This window comes from Gasterosteus aculeatus, chromosome 12 (genome assembly GCF_964276395.1).
Source record: "Gasterosteus aculeatus chromosome 12, fGasAcu3.hap1.1, whole genome shotgun sequence".
Classification (NCBI taxonomy): domain Eukaryota; kingdom Metazoa; phylum Chordata; class Actinopteri; order Perciformes; family Gasterosteidae; genus Gasterosteus; species Gasterosteus aculeatus.
This window is the reverse complement of record NC_135700.1, coordinates 7,630,517-7,652,082: the sequence shown is the minus strand read 5'-3', so window position 1 is coordinate 7,652,082 and position 21,566 is coordinate 7,630,517. Positions and strand designations below refer to the sequence as shown.

Below are 21,566 nucleotides of genomic sequence, written 5' to 3'. Positions count from 1 at the left end.
TTTAATTCAGCATTAATTTGCCCAGCCTTCACTGACATTATATAAGCATCATTATGGAAGCAGAAATATAAATTCAAATCTACTTTAATGTTTTGCACAGACACTTACATAAACAGTGGTACAGCAATACATGTTTAATAATTGTGACTTTGTGATATTCTACGCACAGGAGCCAGAATAAAATTGGAGGTAGAGACTACTATAGTGAAACGGTGAAAACACTTTATTAAATGAACTCCTCAAATGAGCGAAAAAAATGCAATATGGCTGCTCTATCACTGTCACTCCCTTCAACTCAGCCCCACAAGAAAATGAAACATAAAAAGGCCCAATGCAACTGGCTTATTAAAAGGCCTACCAACAGGGGAAAACAGTGGTCGTCCACAGTGTCAAACAAAAGAAACACATTATTATTTAAAAGAAGACTTTAGCAAACATTTCCTGCATTTAGGGAGTCTACCTGTCTGCACTCGCGGTCTCTTCCCCCAGCTGGTGATTGAGGTATTTCCCCACACCAAGCAGGAAAATGTAATAGTTTCAAATATATTCAGTGTTACAATCCTATTTATAGGCAGGTAAAATGAAGCGGGGCTTTCACAGTCAGCTGGTCTGAGGTGTGTGAATCACCAGGATGAAATGCCCAGGTGAGCTTCTACCCCCCTTTATAAGCTCCGCCCCTTAACCTGGGTCTTAACAGGGGGCCGCCCTTTTACCTTCCTTGTCTCATAATAAAGAGCTAAAATACAGTTATTACCTCGTACATATATCAGGGATGGTAGTTAATGAGCCCATGTAAGGAAATACCTTAACATTCATTAAATAACATTAGTCAAACAACTGGATATGTGAGTAGTAACAGTGTACACGGACGTAATGATGAATCGAAACTGTACATGTTTATACATTCATGTATTACATTCATAATGACTTCATATGTCTTTGCATGAGCAGTCAGACCTAAAGGGAAACTCCTGGTGGTCAATTCAACAAGGCAAGAGTTACCGTTACATATTAAGGCACCAAAGTCCAATTAAAAAATGAAAAAATATTTATGACCGTCTTGTCTTGAAAACAGAAAAAACAAAAGCTGTTCATTCTGGTTAGACATTACATCCCAGACTGTCTAGGGTAAAAGCTTTATGGGTGATGCCTCCTGCGGGGCCGGGAGGTAGTAACGCAGCTGCTTCCAGAAGGAGGAAGAATGCGCCGTGGAGCTCGTGCTCTTCCACGTGACACAATCTCCAGCCTCGCCGAGGAGGTGCAAGGCCTCCGGCAACGAGCCAGAGCCCTGCGCTTCTGTTTTCTCCGTTTGGATGAAAATCAAGCGAGCCTGCCGCTCCACAAGGGCTGCATGGATGGCACTGAGCAGGCCGGATTCTGGACCAGGGTCGGAGGAGGTGGGAACCAAAACCACCGCCCGGCTTTGGTCTATACAGTCCAGCACGGCCTCCGCTGCAGCTGCAAATAAGCCCGAGTTCAGATCATGCATTGCTTCATGGAGAATCCTCTGCAGATCCAGAATAGGTGTGAAATACGTACCTTGCCCCGGTAGGACGTCGCGATGATAAAGACAGACTCTGTAACCAAACCTCTCCTCCAAACCACTCTCCAGACACCTTCTGTCATCTTCATTTAGTCCTCTGTCTGTGTAACTCTCGTAACACATCAAAAAGGCGTCGTAGCTCTTTCCATCTGAGAGGAAACGACACAGATTTGTCACTGTGCTCATGTTGTCCAAAGTCCACATATGTGGCCTTTAAACATGAGTTTCTTAGCTACAATGACACAAAAACATGAATCCCACCTGAGGTGCTTCTATGGCAGCCAAGACCGTCTCTTAGGAAAAGAGTGATGTTAATTCTGAACCTCACATAGACAACTACTGTCAAAACCATCACCACCACAACGGCAGCAGTGCCGAGAGCCAGGGAAACGTAGGAAGGACGGGCTGTAGGGAAATAACAGCCAGAATAAATCTATGACAGTATTCATTTAAACACCCATTAATGGTTAGCAGTGACCTGAATCTGATCTAAACGATGAATTCATTATCCCAGAAGGAAAAGTACATCTACAGATCTACAGAAGCAGATTGAACAGGTGTAATATTTAAGGGGAGGTTTGAAACACACAGTGGGTTCATCTCACATACGTTTTTGGGCCAAAGTGATGGTGACAGAGCTTGTAGATCCAGTTACAGATTCCAGTTTACAGGTGTAATTTTTTGATAAATCCTTCTCTGACACTTTTCTGAAGACTAGAGACGCCGTCATTTTTATTACTGAAGCATTACTCTCCCTGGAATGGAAAGATGAGTAAGTAAGAAAGAAAGGATTTTTGGAGTGTGTGAAACGTTTGTGTAGCCATTTAAAACATTTGCTTTTCCACACTCGTGTGAAATGTTTACCGTGTGTCGTTGGAGAAAACAGGAAAGCTGTTGTTCTTTTCCACGCCTGAATCATCTCTTGACCAGGAGATCTCGTCAAAGTCTGAATAGATATCAGCCTTGCAATCAATCACCACGGTTGTGCCTGGAAAAAGCAAATTTTCCTCAAGATTTGAAATTTGAATTAAATAAGTAAATGCTTGTATGAGTCTCCAAGTGTGTGTTTGTTCTGCATGAAAGATGGAAGCTCACCTAACTCTACATAGAAAACATCACTTTTGGGTGGTGAGGTGATCACTGAGGATTTATCTTTTTCTGTGCCAAAAAAACAGGAAAAAACATTTCACATCTCCCCCTCCAACATACGAAGATGACCATTCGAAGAATAAAGTGTTTTCCTCACCAGTTGGTTTGACTGTAAGCAGCAATGTAAAGGTCATCCTGTATATTTGCCCATAATACAGGTATGACCTGGTACAGGTGTATTCTCCTTGGTCCTTCTCTTCCACGCTTGAGAAGTGGTCATGTCTTTGCGAGGACTCTCCCTCCTACGATATGGAATAAAAAATGCTATTTTAAACCTTGAAATCACTGCAAACCAGCTTTAGGTTCAAATGTAGAAAAACATTCAGTCGTTTATTTCCACATTCAAACAAACGAATCGTTGGCTGTGTTCACATACCTTGTGCCATGTGATGCCTTTGCTGGTAATATCTGTAATGCTTGCAGCAGGTACGTTCACCTCAGGACAATTCAATGTGCAGGCCTCTTCCTGGCAACATATTTGAGGGTACCGGGTCCTCTGGTTGTTCTCTCTGGACTGTGCTGTGCACACGATCAGCCTGAACCAGAACTGCTTGCTGGCATTCCTGTCAAGTCATGAAAGAAAAGGTTATTATGAAGATGTCCCATGTGGAATTTAAACATCATTTTTTGATTTGTGGGGACGGCTTAGAAGATCAGTTCATTTTAGTAACGTTTGGTGGGAATGAGGTCTGCATCACATTCTCTTCCAAAATGAAGCTGATTAAATTAAAAACACAACAAATTGACTCAAAACTAGTATGCTTTAGTGGAATTAAAGATATATACAGCGACCTATTTATCAAATGGGTTCAAATTGGAGTCAGAATTTCCCACTAGAGGGGTCCACCCCCACATCTCAGCAGCCTGCAGGTTCACTTGGGGAGAGTTTTCTGTGCAGACTACAAGCTGCTGACAATAATTCATTGTGTATACAGTTTTGTATTCTAGACATCAAGGGAACAGAACGGCTCTGCTGTCACGTCATGTTGCCTTCAACCTTAGAATGAAGCCCTCAAAGGAGGCGTCTCGTGACGTGATCATTGTCTGACATTACCTACTCGCTTACTGTCAACTGTTAATCTACAGGGAAATGTTTCAAAGTGTTTCAAACTGCTGTCCTAATCAAAGGCGAAAGCTGTTTCCCATGAGACACATTTGAGAGTGTGGTTTAGTTGTTTGGGATGTGCAGAGACAGGATCAGACTCAGAGAGTCAACGCCTCCTGTGAGGCCAGGCGAACGCAACTCCACAATATCATGAAATCAAACAAAGTTATTTCCATTGTAGGACCTGCTGGACTTTACCCCTGAGAGCACGAGTAATTCCCCTGATGGTCTCGAGAAGCATTGAGAATCACAAGGCTCCTCCCATGCACCAGCAACCCCATCTTCCTCTGCTCAGCTGGGGACGTGTGGGTCAGGTTCCTCTCCTGGGTGGTGTAACTGATCCAGATCACTTTGGCGTCAGGATGACTGGAACCACTGTCCTGAGGGCAGTACAGCGCCACCATCTCACCTGCCTTGACATATGGCTCTTCGAGGCTGCTGGGACACACGCCTGCAAACGATTGCAATTGATTTGACTGTGTAAAGCTATAACATGACTGGGCTTGGTCCAGTACCACTATCACGTCGGTCCTAATGAGCCAAACGGGTTGGATGCTTGGTTTTTAACTCGTTTCTGAACCAGATCCAAGCAACACGAGAACATCGAAGTTTGGTTGTGTGGTCGGAAAGTGTACACTAAATAGGCATTAAATGTAATGCTTCAGTTCACTTTCTGGACCTTGACCATTGAACCTGGTAGCTCGCGGGTTTAATCTCATAATCCAGAAGTCTGTTAAGGAACATTTTACTCAAGTCTAAATAATATCTTCAATCAGGCAATATTTAAGCTATTTAAATAGAGTTGATACTGTAGTTATATTTTATGCGCCTCATGCCGGATCATCTGCAGAACAAGATGAGCTTGGCAGATACGACCGTTATGAAACCACGCTGAGGACTCTTCACCACATCCCATTTTCTTTGCATTTTGGTCTTGTTACTTCAGTGTGAAGAAAGAGTTTTTGGAGGTCAGCACTGGTTGGTGGAATAAAAGGAACAGAGGGAATGGAGCTAACGTTTTTAAGCATTTTCACAACTTTTGATATCTATGATGATCTTTCCCCAATGCAACACCAAGTGTAATTTCTCAAGCACTTTTATTTCAGTTTTCTGCTATTTCACACTTCCATCTTGTACGTTTTACTCCAATACATTCATTTAGTGACTTTTGAAAATTTTGTAATTTTGCAGATGCAGATTTAAAGTAGATATTTATAGATAATATAGAATTTAATCACAAAATACCCGTACATTAACCAGCGTTACACATACATAAATAACTACAACTTGTTACTTAATACGCGTTACATAATTGTAAATAATTCAGTTCTATCAAAGAGCATTTTCTTACCTGTTAATGATGCAAGGAGTAAAAACAGTGGGAGCAGAAGTACTTGCACCATCGTGATGACATGCGCTGTCGCACAACAAAGCATAGAGTGTCGTTGAAGTCGCGGTCCAGGCAAGCTTGATGAAAAGCGAAACTTAAGGAAGAGCGTCACAGTGCAGGCTCCTCAAACCTCTACATCACACATCACATAATCTCTATAACAAATGTTTGGGTGATAGGCAATATCATTTACTTCCATGATTAATGACGAGATATGTCCTCGACATGTACATTTTTGTAGTTTTGGGTCATCCGAACTGACAGTTGGAAAAAGGGCAGGGGCCTCCTGCATAGATGCGTCCTGTGGGTGGACGTGTGCGAGCCGTTTCGGTTATAAAAACGAGGAAACAAGTGACTGACTCATGAGCTCCTTGTGACAGGGGACTGGGGACTTGCGTCATCTTTCAGAAGAAGCTGTACAAAAAAAAACAAGTTCACAATGACAATCTTCCTGCTGCTGTGGAGAGAAAAGGTCTCTGGGTTTACAGGCGGCTTAACACAGAGGCGTTTAAAGAATGGACGAAAGGTAAAAAGCAGCCAAAATAGAATAAATGCAGAGAAGGACAGACAAAGAGAGGCATTGATGAGATGGAAATTATGTTGGGATTTCAATGAAAGTGGATTCTAATATTTCATTAAACAGAGTATCAGTACTTTTGTGCAACTTGCTGTTGCTTTTATGAAGTAGTACTTAAGTAGCAGTATAATATTGAGAAGAAAGCGATGTTCCATTGCAAGAAAGAAACCTGCATTAAAATCCTATTTAGCCCAGATGTATTATAAGCAATTAAAATGCAAGGTGGCTCAACCTAAGTGTGAAAATGGTACTGATTTAATAGTTTGTACATTTAGCAGCCATTGTCATAAATTTGAGATGAAAAACAGGTTTCTGCAGAGAAACATCTCTGGCACACAAAAAGGACAATACTTGTTTTGTTTTCCTAAGAATGATTTATTTAAGGGTTACCTCTGCAGTACTGCACTTCCTCTAAGTTGAGTGACTCACAAGCGATGTATAAAGGCAGGCACAGCCTGAAGTTCAGTCTCAAGATTACTCAAGCAAGCTTAGAAAACGCAGGGTCGGTCACCCTGTAATGGAACACGCTGTGTTTTCCGTTCAAAATGTGGAAGTGTCAAATCATCCAGCAAATCACACACCAGCTGACAGAAGCAACCTTAAAGCAGCTATACATCATGCGTTGGACAATGTGAAAGCATTAGCAGGGCCGGTTTTTAGCAGCACAAACAATATTATCCCTTAATCATGTATCATCATTTTGCATATTTTATTCTGAGGACTTTTGCAGCATTTGTCTGCATTTTATTTCCTCTTAATGTTTTTCTGTATGCAACAAATACCAAGACAAATAGAACGTGAAAGCTACTTTCTATAATTGTTCAACTGCATCACACAGTGGTTTATGTTGTCAAGACGTTGACCTGTATTCGTAATCAAAGTTAAGAACTGACCAGATATCTATGAGAGGGAATCTTTCACTGGGTGGCAGAAGAGCATCCAACAAGTTAACATATAAAATGACCTCATCATGCCAACAATAGTTCCCTTATTCAGCAAAAATGGAGCAACGACTTTCCGATTTTACAAATATCTTTAATATCTATTTTATCGTTAATTGTGAATCCAAAGAATGCTTTAAACTATTAAAACAGTCAATGCTTTAAAAAGTTACATTACACGTCATTTAGCTTACACCTTCTATCCAAAACGGCCCACAATAACTGCTTTTCATCCATAGAGATACAAACTCAAAAGAACAAGAAACAAGAAACAACTTGCTATAGATAAGTGCCATTATAAGTAAATTTAAGTGCTACAATTCATTTAGTGTTTTTAGTCAAGATAAAGTCTCAAAAGGTGTGTATTCAGTTTGCGGCGGAAGAGAGCTCGTCCCACCATTTCGGAGCAAGGGCAGCAAAGAGTTGTGATCTAGTCGAGTGTTTTGCTCTCAGTGAGGGAGGGACGAGCAGTTTGCAGATGCCGAGCGGAGAGTGCGGGTCGGGATGTTAGACCATGTCCTGGATGAAAACTGGACCCGATCCATTCACAGCATGGTACGTGAGCACCTATGTTTTGAAGTGGGTAGCCAGTGAAGAGAGCGGAGGAGTTGAGTCGATCTGCTGCATTCTGGATGAGCTTGGGAGGTGGAATGGCGGTAGAAGGGAGACCTGCCAGGAGAGAGTTACAGTAGTGAAGGCAGGAGATGACAAGAGCCTGAATCAGTACCAGATCCAGAATAGGTCTGAAATATGTACCTTTCCCCGGTAGGACGTCACCATCATAAAGACATCCTAAAGGCGTCATAGCTCTTTCCACCTAAGCAAACAGCGACAAACAGCTTTGGTAGGAACAACGGGGCTTACAAATCTGTGAAGAGAACAATTTACACCGTATACACAAAAGTATGTGTATCAAAAGCAAAGAGAATCCCACCTGAGGGTTTGTGATGGCAACAAATTGTACCACACAGTGTACAAGTGTCCATTTTGAGTTTGACCAAAACAGCAATTGTCACAAGAATAACCAGCACGACTGCCGCAATGCCGAGAGCCAACGAGAGGGAGGATGGAGTGGCTGTAGGGATGTAAGGGACACATAACTTTATCCAAAGTAGCAGACCACCGTGTAACGTCCGTGTAATTTGAACGTGTGGATTAGATACAGCAGCAACATCAGCAGACCTGGTTTGAGCTTTACAATAAACTGCTGAAACAGTAAGAAAACAAAGGCACAGGCGACGCTCTACCATTCCGTCTTGTTTACCTTTCCGGGCCAAGGTGATGGTGACAGAGCTTTGAGGTCCAGTTACAGATTCTAGTCTGCAGGTGTACAATTTTGACAAATCCTCCTCTGCCACGTTTTTGAAGACCAGAGATGCCGTCATCTTTATTACTGAAGCATTACTCTCCCTGGGAAGCATAGAAGGAATATCCAGACTGTTTGATACGAGAAGTGTGTGTGGACCACGTAACATTTGCACTTCCACACTGTTTACCGTGTGTCATTGTAGAAAACAGGAAAGCTGTTGTTCGTTTCCACCTCTCTTCCGTTTTCTAACCAGAACACCTCGTCGAAGTCTGAATACATAACAGCTTCACAACCCACCACCACTGTTGCGCCTAGAAAAAGCACATTGTACAACAGTTCATTTGAAGGCTATAGCGTAATGTATATAGTGTATAGTTGTATGTAGCTACACAATAACACTCACCTAGAGCAACAGTAAGTACACCACTTCTTTGTGGTGAGAGTATCATTGATTGACCAGATTTTTCTGTGCAAGACAAAGAGAAAACATTTAACAAGAAATAAAACATATTAAAGTCTATGACAATAAATATATCCAAAAAATGTTTTCCTCACCCTTAGGTTTGACTATAAGAAGCAATGTAAAGGTCATCTTGTATATTTGCCCATAATACAGGTATGACCTGGTACAGGTGTATTCTCCTTGGTCCTTCTCTTCCACGCTTGAGAAGTGGTCATGTCTTTGCGAGGACTCTCCCTCCTACGATATGGAATAAAAAATGCTATTTTAAACCTTGAAATCACTGCAAACCAGCTTTAGGTTCAAATGTAGAAAAACATTCAGTCGTTTATTTCCACATTCAAACAAACGAATCGTTGGCTGTGTTCACATACCTTGTGCCATGTGATGCCTTTGCTGGTAATATCTGTAATGCTTGCAGCAGGTACGTTCACCTCAGGACAATTCAATGTGCAGGCCTCTTCCTGGGAACATATTTGAGGGTACCGGGTCCTCTGGTTGTTCTCTCTGGACTGTGCTGTGCACACGATCAGCATGAACCAGAACTGCTTGCTGGCATTCCTGTCAAGTCATGAAAGAAAAGGTTATTATGAAGATGTCCCATGTGGAATTTGGATGACTTTGCTATTGTGAGAATAACACAAAGGTCCCTACGCATGTGCGGTCGCTTCTGACAGATGACAGGCTGGTCGTGTCTTTCTCTTATATCGATTCGTTTTGCACGTCCCCCCTGTACCGTCCCCCGCCCCCCTGTGATTTTGATGGTCTGGCCCGCGTCCGATCGAAATGAGTTTGACACCCCTGGCTTAGAGGATCATTTTCCAAAATGCAAATTTGAAATCTGAGCCTTTTTGTGACATTTCCATTTCCACCATTCATGGAGGGATGAAGATGTGGACGAGCACGCTACCTTGTACAAGTCAGAGTGATTTACCTCTCCCATCATATTTTGTGGTTTTGAGTAAAATGTTTTCAGGTTTGGGAACCTATGGATGGATTGCTGGGACATTTGGTTCAGACAAAGATGACTCCATTACTTTTCATCAATGGTCCAAATTAGTTTGTGACCAAATCCTTCAAAAGGTAATGATGTTAGCATTTAGCCCAAAGCAGCATTATCACAGAACGGCTAACATTACTATTCATGTTTGAATACATATAGCATACAATAAAAACAAGCAACATGTTGAAAGCCTAAAGTTAAGGATAAAACCTGTAGTTGTACATTTATGTTTCTACATATTTCTACATATTATGCATATTATTTCAGAATATGATATGATATGATAGAGCAATAAGGTACGAGAGGCTGTCCTTTATCGTCCAGTAACCCTGGACCCTCCGGCAACCCTCGAACTGTTACATTATTGGAAGATAAAGTACTGCCTCAGGTACCTTATTGCTTTTATAACACGGTTACCAGCGAAATTATAAGTGAATAGCTGCCTTTCAGTACAAAAAAGTTGTAGCCACCAAACATTGAGTATCACATTTGAGTAGTCTAAAGAAAAAATAGTCCCCATCTGTGCACGTAAACAGCATGTTGTGTGTCAAGGTTGTAGTTGTTCTTGTTAGTATTTTACCCCTGAGAGCACGAGTAATTCCCCTGATGGTCTCGAGAAGCATTGAGAATCACAAGGCTCCTCCCATGCACCACCAACCCCATCTTCCTCTGCTCAGCTGGGGACGTGTGGGTCAGGTTCCTCTCCTGGGTGGTGTAACTGATCCAGATCACTTTGGCGTCAGGATGACTGGAACCACTGTCCTGAGGGCAGTACAGCGCCACCATCTCACCTGCTTTCACACATATCTCCTTGAGGTAGCTGGGACACACGCCTGCAAACGGGCGGAACAAATAGTTTGATCACTTTATGATGTAAAATGATTGTCAGTGTGGAGTTGCCAAGCAACCATTTGAATTTTTTATTTCCTTAAACCTAGCCTTTTCCCCTTGTTTACCGGATGTATGCTAGGCTAGGCTAGCCATGTCATCTCCTTAGCTTCATATTGACTTTACAGAAATGATGGTTGTAATGTTGTTATCTAACTCAACAACGAGAATGAGCGCAAGTACCAAAAATGTCAAACTTTTCCTTTGAAGTACAGTCATGATATTCCTTTCCTTTAACCTCCTTTGACCTACGGCCAGTTCACATTTCAGCAACCAGCATCCACCTCCCCTCCCGCCTGCCTAGCCGCTGTCTTCTCAAAGCAAGCATGATGACGGGACATGAGATTCTGATTGATTGTTCTTGATGAGAGAAGATCATGGTCATTGTGGCTGAAGAACATCATTGTGCAAACAGTAAGCTTCCACACGGGAACAGGCTGAATGATGACGCACTTCCTCCACTTCCTCCTCCACCCCTCGCATGGCGTTCACTGACTACATGAAAGAACGGCTCATTGTTGGAACCGAACTCACTCCACGCTCCACGTTCTCTCCTACGGCCCCTCCACCACCTCCACCTCTAGCTCTCACCAAACACCCCTTGGTTCCCCCATGCTGAGGAAGGTAATAATTGATATGTTCTGTGTCAGATAATCCATCAAACCCAACATTCCGTCCTCGTCTGCTAAATGAGGCAATTAAAGCTTTAAACACAATCAATTGTAATAATAGCTCTATTAAATGTCAGGTCAAGAAAAACACTTTTAATCAATGATTTTACAGTCAGGCACAAACTGGACTTTCTGTTTTCAACTGAAACCTGTGAAAGTGAAACTTAAATAAGAACAGTGCACCTATTTTCATTTCAGTCCGCACCTCCTACCTCCAGTTTCATAAGCAAAACAAGAGCACATAAGAAACGCTTATTTGCTATTTTGTTTAATGCTTCTCTTAAATGAAAGCAGTGGGCTTTTGGTTGTTTCAATTGATTGGAATATGCGGCTCTGACATTCACTCAAGCTTTATAATTAATAATTAATAATAGATAATTCCCAGGCCAGAGAGTTGATAGAACTATGTGGCGTGTTGATCTCACTCAGGATGGGGGAGGACCCACCCACAACATGGGGAACATGCTAACCCTAACAATAACAAAGCTCTGAACATTTCCACAGTGGGTGTGACTGATGTTGCACTCATCATTTCAGTGTTCTTTGAGAGTTCAATCTCTCAGGAACTGAAAATAGCATTTAACTACTTACACAGTAGTATCCTCCCCTAAGGTTTTCCTGCCACGTCATTTTCTTTAGAAAATAACTTGTACTGTATGTATATATGTTATGTTCAGAGTTTACTAATTTAAAGAAGTTAAGATCAAACAGTTTGAGTGAAAAATATCTATGCGCAAAACAACATCACCTCATCATCATCACGTCATTGTATGTTAATACGGATAAAAAGTATTTTAGGGTTGTACTTAGTAGCGTTAGCTTTTGATGGTGGTCTCCAGTGGTTCCCAACCTTAATGTGCCTCAAAGTCATTTTTTGGGCGACGGAACATGATTACTTATTCTGGAAAATAGTACATAAACAAAGGTTCTACAACATTAACAAAGGTTCTTTCCATTTTTGTAAAATCATAAATAATTTTAGCCCTCTGACTCCGGGTAATCGATCATTCATCCAAGTTAAAGAGAGGCAATGCCTCTTTGGTGGAAATTTGGTGCAACCTATAGTGACACTCCTTTGTATTTTGTCTTTTACATCTGTTAACATAAGCTAGTGAAGTGAATCAAATAGTGTCCCGCTCTGAAATAGAATAAAAGGCGAAATAGTATAAAACTGGGGGGAAAAAGTAAATTACTCAAGTTCAGCAGTGGAGTAGATGGACTCACCACGGGCAGCTTGAATATTTCATATTTCTCACCACATGCAGATATTGCATTACTCAACATTACTCAACCTGCGGCTACTTATAAAGACTTAGACGTACCTGTCAATGACGTGAGGACGATCAGAAGCATCAGTACGCTGCGGGACATGATGAAAACCCCTCGCGCCAAAGACCCACAAATGAAAACGAAAGAGGATCTCGAACAAAAACAAGCGCTCCTTCCAACACGTCTTGAGCGTTCCGCCTGTCCAATTACAGGCGGCCGTTCTCGGGAACGATTATAATAATGAAAGACTTTCCAACTATTTGTCAAATGTGTGTCCGACATTGTAACGCTGGCAACTACGCGGTGAAACTGCTTTATTGTTAGTTGTGTGTCATTTGCGTGTCTGCGCTCTCAGTTTGTTGTTATTTGCGTGTCGTTGCTTGAAACCCGCGGCTGCGCGTTCCGTCGGGGGAGGGGGGAGGGGGGAGGGGGGTCTCGGTCAGGAGCGCGCGTCTTCGCCCGCGGGGCAGAGACGCGCGTGCGGAAGGTGCGCGCAGTGATGGTGATGTCGGACCTTCTGCGGCTGCTGTCAGGAGCGCGCGGGCGCACGTTGCAAACTCTCCCCCAGCTCTCTGCTAACGGTCAGACGGACGCGGCGCAGCGTGTTTGTGTCTGCGTGGTAAACTGTTTATTCAGCTGCTGCTGGTTCATGTGTCCAGTGGATACGCAGCTAAAGAGGTTGTTTCTTCTTCTTCAGATGTGCAATGCATTTGGGCTGCGGTATCCGCCTACATTGAACGTCAGATGACCATACAAAAGGTGAGCCTTTTCTTTCCATTTATCTATCTCTGTATCCCTCCACCATCTCCGTCCAAGATGTGGGTTTATCTGTGGATCTATAGATGGATCTATCTATTTATCTATCCATTAATCCATCCATCTAATTGATTGAGCAATAGGGGGTCCACCTGGCAGGACTGGGGACCTTCACCTTTTCTCAGCAGAAGTCGGACACAGGAAACAAGCGCACAACGACCCAACGACCCATCTTTCTCTTGGCTGGGAGACTCATCCAGTCTCTTGGGTTAAAGCAGGTCAGACCACTGGCTGCAGGTGAGCATGTGTTTAGAGGATTTATCTGAAAAAAAAGAAACAAAAATATGGAGAAAATGATCAAATATTCTCTGTATGTATGTGTGTGTGTGTCCCTTGCAGCAACTAAACTGCCAGTGGTGCAACTGAACTTTGCAGCCGTGTCACAAGGGACTCAATTCAGTCGAGACGTAGTGGAGGGCTGCGTCAGAGAAACTCTTCTTCTCCTCTTCAGAGCTTTGGCTTCCGAACAAGACATATTCCTCACCTTCCAGGGGATTGGAGTTTTGTCCTTCAAGAACAACAAGGTGGCTCAGCTGCTCATTTGCATTTCTCAGTCTGGGACTCCGGCCGCTGTTGGTTTTCTGCCGCACGTAACCTCGTTTGATTGTTGCTCAAAGGTGCGGATGAAGTTCAGCAGAGGTTTTATTGATGCTACGGGTGGAACCGGTCGGCCGCTGTCTAACAATGTGGGTATGAAGACATACACGTGTGTTTGCGTGTTTGCGTGTGTAATGAATGTACTTTTGCAGAGACCCGAGAGCGGTGGCTCTTCACTGTCTGGTGGTCCGTCCAGGCTTCAGAGGACACTGACCGCCAACCCCGTCACCCTGCCAACTGTCTGCTCTCCTCAGCCGGACAACAAAGCCGGGGACAAAGACGCTTGGTGCTCGTCACCAGCTCCAGACCAGAGGAATGCAGGAGGTGAAAGAGCTTATGGGCACAAGGCTCAGCTTATCGGATTTCCTGCAGAAATATTAGATGAGTGTTAAACATGCTACAGAATAGGCCGATTAGCGTATAGCATCAAGGCTTGAAGTAGGGGAGGACAGCTGCTCTCCTCAAACACAACTCACTTCGCCTACTGTATTCCTAAACTCACAAATGGACACGTTGGACGAAGTGAGAAAGTTCTTCGTTCAACGTGTGGTTTCACAGCGAGTCGTGGGCTAAAGTCTCTCTTGGTTGGAGCGGTGATTTTGTTGAGTCTCTAATATTTGCTTGGCAAACTTAATGTTAGGACTCATGCAGATGTTTTCTCCTGCTTCAAGTCTGTATGCTAAGCTAAGCTAACTGGCTTCATCTTTGTATTCGTCACACAGCAATTGGTCTTGATCTTCTCAAGTAACATGTAAGGAAGCTGTGTTTTACAGAAGTAACTCAAGCCATTCCTGTTGATGTATATGAATGCACAGCTCGGATAAACAGCTGGATACTACAGGACTGGACAAGTTCAAGCTTAATAATAAAGAACTTGATTTAAATCTCGCGTGTCATCGTACAAAAGTTTCACGTGGGAGAAATTTTCCAAGTTTATTGTTCCAATAGATACGAGATTGATGGTAGAGTACATGCTTTGATGGGCTGTTGTATGAAGTGCAGCTGGAGTACCAGTGACCCCCCTCAAAGTGTTGTGTGTCCCTACAGAAGTTCCCCAACAGAGAGAAGTTAAATCCCATCAGCCACTGCAGCCTGCCACGGTGAAAGCTGTCCGCCTGTCAGAAGAACTGAAAGCAAAACCCCCCACGCAGACCACAGACAAGTACTACACACACAAAGACACCGACGGACCACCGGCCTATTGAGAGGCTCGGATTGCAGAGCTCAGAGCTCTTGTTTGCAGGGAGATGAGTCATCGTGAGCTGAGAGCTCCGAGGTGGTCTTATATTGTAGCTTGCAGCTTCATTAATGATGCATAACTACCCGTGAGACAGATTCATCCTCTGTCATCACCTCACCTTTACTGTCAGCGCGCACACACACACACACACAATTTTTAAATTGAGAATGGGACAGTGGGATCACCTCTTGGTGTTATCTTTTTATCTGGTTTTGAAGCCAAACCAAAGTTCATCCACACCGTCAGGTGACCCGCTGAGCGTCAGCTGATTTACAGTCACTAGAGCACCCATTACACCTCAGGCACATGTCCATGATGCAACAAGGCCCCATGTGATACTTCATACAAATGCAAACGCTGCTAAAAGGGTTGTTTTGTGATTGAACCTGTTAAGGGTTCGGAATATAATATTTCGCAAAATGCACAAAGCTGCACTCACAGTCTTGCCCCCTCTACAATGAACAGTGCACAGAGGTAAAGGATCTGTTTCAACTCCCAGGCGCAGCACCTCCGTCACACCAGCAGCGCTCACTCCCGAACACCTGACCCTCAGCTGCTCCGGCCACACCCGCGCTGGACAGGTGTGTACCCCGTGTGTACGTGCAGATCTCCCCAATCACTCCATTATAGATGCAGATTCAGTTTCTTGGTGAAACAAGATGTCATTTTCGGGGATTTTATTGATATATTTAGAGTAGAGTGTATAATAATTACGTTCAAGTTCTTACATCTGGATACAATAAAACCCAAAGAACGCATTTCCTATAAAGTGTTTATATTAGTAAGCATCTTAACATTTATATATTTATGTTACTGGTTAATCAGTGTGTAAAATTGTCATACTTGTCCTTTTAGGAACTGTGCTACCTGTGTATGCAGCGGGCACAAAGAAATGTTCCGGTCTACCTGAGGGGGCTGCAGCAGGCAGAGGAGAGGACTCAGGAGAAACTCTTACTGCTGAAAGCACAGCAGAGAGACAAGCTGTGCATGGACCAAGAACAAGTGTGTGCACGTGCATGTGCATGCTTGTGTAGCCTCGCTGTGTCTGAGTGTTTGCAAGACTTGTTTGTGTGTGCAACAGAGACTTGTTTGTGTGTGCAATGCGCCAATCCGAATGCGGAACCGCTACATTGAGGCGATCTTGTGTTACTGTGTTTCGTTAAGCTCAGCCAAAATTTCTGTCCTGTTTTAAGTTACTTCCCTTCCCTCCTTCCTCTTGTCTCTATATGTTTATGAAGCCCCATAAAGCTACGTGATTATAGCTCAAGCTGACTCTTCAACTTGCAAAGCCACAGGCAACTCTGTGACCAAGACTTCTCATTTACTTTGGATGCAACTATGACTCTAAAACTTCCTAAGAGCCTATACAGCCATACCTCGCAATTACGTTCAGCCATTAGGCACGCCACCATTATTGCATTAGGTTATTAGCTGAAGCAGGCATTATGTGATCGTCTGTGTGTTTCAACATAATTTACTTCCTAAATCCAGTTATGGCAAAGCTCAAAGACCTCTTGTTGCAGCGAGTCACACTTTCTCAAAACACCTTTTATTTATGGTCTTATCGTGCCATTGACTGCCTGCTTGCTCCTCACTCCCTACTCTTTGCTGGCCCTTGGTTGGTAGTGGCCACTGGTTACAAGATTGCAATGGGGATCTTCTCTGCTTTGCCTCAGTCAACGCGATGTGGTCTGTGTTTGACTGGCAGGAGACGCTGAATGAGCAGCGTAAGCATGCAAAGCACGTTGCAACATTTAACCTGCAAATGTCGGAGAAGAAAGAGAAGATTCGCTGCCCTCTCTTCCCTGTGAGTAGAACTTGATTTTTGATTTGAGAGTTGTGTGATTTCAGTCCTGTAGGATAAAACTCCCTGTGAGAGGAAAAGCAACTTTTGCATCTGTTGCATTTACATTTGTTGAGTGAACACATTTTTGGTGAACGAAAGTAAATACACGGAAAGACTATTGCAGAAAAATATCTGTATGAGAAATACGGATTGAGTTCCTAAAAATCCAAAGGCGTATTACCTTTAAAGATTAATTCACACTTCTGCATCTTTTTGGTGGAACAACGGCTTGTTAAAATGTGTTTAGGCCTCATTTGTCTTCCCGGCTCGACCCTTCACACCCGCCAGGAGGATCCAGCAACATCTGTACAAGAACGAGCTCCAGAGCCAGATGGAGGCACGGCGGCAACGCGAGGCCCAGGACCAGCAGAGCCGGCTGCTCGGGGAGCACCTGGACCAGGTCCAGCTCGTCCAGGAGTGAGTGACTTATATACTGCTCGGGAAATTGACATGTTCATTCATTCATTCATTGTGACAAGTGTTTTAGTGGTGTGTGTGTGTGTGTGTGTTTCCTAGGGCAGCTTTGCAGAAGGTCCAGCAGCTCCAGCAGAAACACGAGAGGACTACGCATTACAGGAGGGCTCTGGACACGCAGGCAAGGAAATACTTCACAACGTTCACTGTCACACGTCTGCAATCACTGTGAGATCACCGCCTGGTGACTTGGTTTATTGCAGCCCAAGAAGATGTGCACCATGCCTTCAAATAAACCAGCACCGATTCTTTTTTTATTCTACAACAGCCATGTTTTATTCAATTACTGGGTTCATATAAACAAAGATTCTTTGCTTGCGCGACTTTTAAGAGAGAGATTTCAAAAAAATTAAACTAGAAATTAGAATAGAAATTCTTAATAAATTCTTTTATGTCTTTTGGTAATAAAGATTACGTCATTTATTTAAAGGCATACAGAGTTCTTCGTGCCTCCAGAGGGAGCTGTGAGATGTTTGTGATGTCACCTGAATTGTTGTTGGTTGTCACATCTTTTTTTTCATCTACTACTTGGTCTACAGAATTATGTTATGGTATTAAATATATAAAAATATTTTTTTTTATCAAAACAAGGAACGGGTGCCAGAAACACATTTTTCCATCTTAGTTTTGATCTTGTGGGTCAGAAAGTGTGTTCTGTCATTCAGGTTGGAGATAAGAAGTGCGCAGATCCTCCTGAGTGTCAAGCTGACGACTCCGGCTTCAACCGCTGCCAGACGGCAGCCAACAACGCAGAAGGCCGTGAGAGGGCACAGAAGGTCAGTGCTGTTTGCTATTGCTGCCATAAAGCTGTTTCCTTTTTGTGCAGACGCGAGAAATAATTCAATCCAAATTTGGTATTTATGTCTGCAGTGGTGGAGGAAGTCAGATCCATTACTCAAGTAAAAGAAGTAATAGCAATGAATAGAAATAGATTTTGTGATCATACAGTCTTGGATTAATATTATTGATGCATTAACATGCAATAGTCTTGAAGCTGTTTGAGATGTAGCAAAATACTAAATATACAGTAGAAAGACTTAAACTTGCAAATAAGTCAGATTTGACTTGTTGGTTAAATGTTTAATGCCTAAAGTTCACCTGAAGTGTCAGGTATTCCCCACCGGAACAGACCCAAACGCAGATCGAGTAAGGTGAATAACAAAGGATTTATTTTCTTGGGGGCAATAACGGAAAAAACAAGTAACCGGGTGGTGATGGCGGTCCGGAATCCCAGGTGAGGTGCAGGTTGTTAGGATGCACGGGGTGCGGAAAAATGTGGCTAGGTGCCCGGGTGAGTGCACAGGAAAACACAACCCACCAGGTGCCTAGATTGTGACAACGGGACAAACAGAATAAACAGGATAAACAGGATACTGGTAAGTACAAATAACAGCCGAACGTATAATCGCTATCACCGATCAGAGCTGGCAGTCTCACTCACAAACAAGACTAACAATCCGGCAGGGACGATCCTAAATGCCTCCCCCGATTGGGAAGGCAGCGCCAGGTGGGAGATTGATGATGTCAAGCATCTGGCCGCTGCTCTCACCTCAGTGCTGACGTCCCGCCACCTCGAGCGCTGGCTGGTCCAGACACACAAAAACACAGAAACACAAAAAAACACAGACAAAACAAACAGCTCACGTAGGAGGCGACCTGACGTAAAGTACAATACTTCCAGCCTTCTTGGTTCATCGGCCGACACTATTTATAAGTGCTGTTATTGCCAGTCTTATTTTTTAAATTGATTCAATTAATATTTAAATTGATGTGACGTTACTTTACATAAGCATGTATATATGTTATTCTACTGGCAGCTCTTCGTAGTCAATTTCAGTGCTGCCGCTCAGCAGAAGAAAGAAAAACTGCACAACCGCCTCGCCGAGCTGGAGAGAGAGAGAGAAGTTCTGAAACACAACAAAATGGAGTAAGTAAAGGAGTAGAATTAAATAAATGTGTAGCATTGAGGATAATGAAAATATGGTAAATCTCTTTCTGGTGTTCTTCCTTTCCAGGTTTACAAAGGACCACATCAACCGCTTTGAGAAGAAGCGGGACATCAGTAAGTCACTGGAGGACGAGTGGAGTCGCAACGCGGGGCTCAAACACCAGCGAGAGGAAGAGGAGAGGCGCTTCCTCAGGTCCGCGGATGTGGGCTCACCTCCGTCAGCATGCATCTAAGATCTATTCACCCAATCATGAGTAAACCGTTCCCAGACTTACTGACCCACCCGAAAGGTGCAGCACCGCCCACATCGTTCACGCTTCACTTTGTCTCCCTGTGGGCAGGTCTGCTGGTGAGCTACTGGTAGATAAACTGGCACAGTACAGGCGCTGCTGCCAGTGTAAGAGGAGGACCACCAACTGTGGGGAGACAAACATCTGGAAGGACTCTCGCTACCTCTCTGGCTCACAGTTCATGATGTGATGAGGAGCGTAGCCGGCGGCAGCTACAACTTCAACGTCAATACCTCAGATCCCAAACGAGATCTCGATCCTTGTACCTTAACACAGTCACTTAAGATTGAACATTGAAGGGTACGTTTAGCATATGTGAAACATTTACATTGATTGGCTGTATAATGTGAGATTTCTTCTTCTTCCTCCTTAAAATCCAAGATAGCTGGAGAGATGTTTATGAGAATACTGTTTATGAGCACTTAAACTCCCCCCTGGCAGACTCAATAGACTACGACGTGCGCTGCTGGTAACTACGCAAGGGTTTGAGTTTGTGTTTGAGGTCCTCTTTTAGAGGGAATTACCCACCAGTCATTGCAATGCTACGTTACAGACGGGCGCGGCCACGGTTTGGCTACCACCGTTCCTGTGTTTGCTAGCTAGCTAGTTAGCATGACTTACATTCAGTTAAAACAATCAAGTGTCACATAGTGTGGCGAGTTGTTTTTACTGAATTACAGCAGGTTAAATCATTGTTGCTGATTCATTGTCTAAGACTTTATCTGGAAGATAAAAAACAATATTTTCTGTGCACAGTATATTTACTGATATGTTACTGATAAAGACATGTGCAAATCCGTTTTCTTTTTACAGTATTGATGCTTCAAAGTAAACTTTTAGAACAAAGAAATCCAAACATCATGACCAGTAGGACTCACCGGGGTAGAAGTAAACTAAAACTGAAACAAAATATCTACGGAAAAAGTAAACCGCCAGCTGTCATGATTGTACCACAGAAACTGAATGCACTTCGCCTGACACTATGCTGGGTTTTCCTTTTCATCGGACCATGAAATATCACAATGACTAAACAAGCCAACACAAGTTTGAAATGTGAACAAAATGTCATACAGAGAAGTCCACCATTTACAGAGAGATAAAAACAAGAGGGCCCCCAACAGGGTTAAAAAGAAGGAAACTCAGAACATTTAATCATTGTGGGTTTTCCTCAGAAGTCAGTGTGTAGGTTCAAAGATGGTCTTTGGCTTTGGTATGGCAGGATGGCTTTTTATAGATGATAAATGTGGATTTGTTAGGGTTTCGGAAAGCCCTCGAGGGAGGCCTCACTCCTTTGTCCCGGCCTGAAACGAAGAATCAAAAGAGTCAGCTTGCTTAAATTCAAAAATCAAAAAGTATTTAATAACTAAACAATGTTACAAGGGACACAATTACAAAGTGAAATACTAAGCGAACAGTAAAATATTTTGCGAAATAGAGAATCCTCTGAGCAAGTCTAAAGTGACTTATCAAAGCGGCTGCAGGAGTCACAGTCTTTTCCCCGCTTTGGTCCTTTGAAAACTCTTGAGGTGTGTCTTCCTTGGTGCATTTGAATGTCATTGGCTTCTTCTTCAAAGGGTCACCTCCTGGACTGTCCCCTTCACGTCGAGGTGTGAAGCTGCAGCTGTAACCTGAAACCTCACTGTACTATCTGCCCCTCACATTCCAATGCACTCAATGTAGATACAGCTGGCTTTATGCCCCAATGAGTGAATTTAGCAAAGCATGCATCGTTTAAAGTCTTCATCTTATAACTAGTACACTTTCATTACAACAACCCATCATTAATGATCCCCGTTCATCACACTTCATCATTAGATCTAAGACAGTTCATGTGGTCCAATTCTCAAGACATTTGCCTCAGTCGGCAGCCTTACATTTAGTTGTTCATTTATTACCTGACAGGAGAAAAAACTCCCAAAAAACCCTCTTTGGGGATAAAATTGGGAGAAATCCATAAAGGACGGCAATTGGCATCCGTCCCCAGGTTTTAACATCACATTGAGACAGAATGAGACAGTGTTTATACGATTTAAATGACTATGAATTGTGT

General features: G+C 43.1%; 2 protein-coding genes across 9 annotated transcripts; one reads left to right on the top strand and one right to left on the bottom strand.

Annotated features, from left to right (window-relative positions):
• Window positions 1-200: 200 nt before the first annotated feature.
• LOC120808651 (uncharacterized) lies at window positions 201-12,587 on the bottom strand. The gene is made up of 18 exons (XM_040161683.2): window positions 12,359-12,587; window positions 10,058-10,310; window positions 8,849-9,035; window positions 8,570-8,714; window positions 8,418-8,480; window positions 8,202-8,325; window positions 7,970-8,115; window positions 7,640-7,780; window positions 5,149-5,313; window positions 3,996-4,248; window positions 3,069-3,255; window positions 2,790-2,934; window positions 2,639-2,701; window positions 2,408-2,531; window positions 2,153-2,298; window positions 1,805-1,948; window positions 1,540-1,692; window positions 201-1,458 (listed from the first exon to the last, which is right to left on the bottom strand). The coding sequence occupies exons 1-18, from the start codon at window positions 12,585-12,587 to the stop codon at window positions 1,124-1,126; spliced, it is 3,003 nt and encodes a 1,000-aa protein (XP_040017617.2). The 3' UTR covers window positions 201-1,123.
• LOC120808620 (coiled-coil domain-containing protein 81) lies at window positions 10,888-20,314 on the top strand. Of its 8 annotated transcripts, none has more exons than XM_078084950.1 (16): window positions 10,888-10,989; window positions 13,003-13,064; window positions 13,205-13,358; window positions 13,461-13,645; window positions 13,739-13,807; window positions 13,871-14,042; window positions 14,748-14,880; window positions 15,458-15,554; window positions 15,814-15,960; window positions 16,667-16,765; window positions 17,052-17,221; window positions 17,321-17,399; window positions 17,944-18,054; window positions 19,096-19,205; window positions 19,294-19,419; window positions 19,568-20,314. In XM_078084950.1, the coding sequence occupies exons 2-16, from the start codon at window positions 13,050-13,052 to the stop codon at window positions 19,704-19,706; spliced, it is 1,806 nt and encodes a 601-aa protein (XP_077941076.1). In that variant the 5' UTR covers window positions 10,888-10,989; window positions 13,003-13,049; the 3' UTR covers window positions 19,707-20,314. The 8 variants fall into 8 exon arrangements, with proteins under 8 accessions (XP_077941076.1, XP_077941074.1, XP_040017591.2 ...); XM_078084948.1 differs by lacking the exon at window positions 10,888-10,989 and adding an exon at window positions 12,482-12,608; XM_040161657.2 differs by lacking the exon at window positions 10,888-10,989 and adding an exon at window positions 12,724-12,886 and having other exon boundaries at window positions 14,766-14,880; window positions 15,458-15,539.
• The last annotated feature ends 1,252 nt before the right edge of the window (window positions 20,315-21,566 follow it).

What these genes read in the sequence shown, in the direction of transcription:
- LOC120808651 (XM_040161683.2), bottom strand. Translation starts at nt 12,587, where the DNA reads ATGTCGGACACACATTTGACAAATAGTTGGAAAGTCTTTCATTATTAT. An exon ending in CATCACCTTGGCCCGGAAAG is followed by an intron (nt 7,781 to 7,969) that starts GTAAACAAGACG and finishes ACATCCCTACAG; the next exon opens with CCACTCCATCCTCCCTCTCG. An exon ending in GCTTACAGTCAAACCAACTG is followed by an intron (nt 2,702 to 2,789) that starts GTGAGGAAAACA and finishes TTTTTGGCACAG; the next exon opens with AAAAAGATAAATCCTCAGTG.
- LOC120808620 (XM_078084945.1), top strand. Translation starts at nt 12,805, where the DNA reads ATGGTGATGTCGGACCTTCTGCGGCTGCTGTCAGGAGCGCGCGGGCGC. An exon ending in CCCCCAGCTCTCTGCTAACG is followed by an intron (nt 12,887 to 13,002) that starts GTCAGACGGACG and finishes CTTCTTCTTCAG; the next exon opens with ATGTGCAATGCATTTGGGCT. An exon ending in TGTCCTTCAAGAACAACAAG is followed by an intron (nt 13,646 to 13,738) that starts GTGGCTCAGCTG and finishes TGTTGCTCAAAG; the next exon opens with GTGCGGATGAAGTTCAGCAG.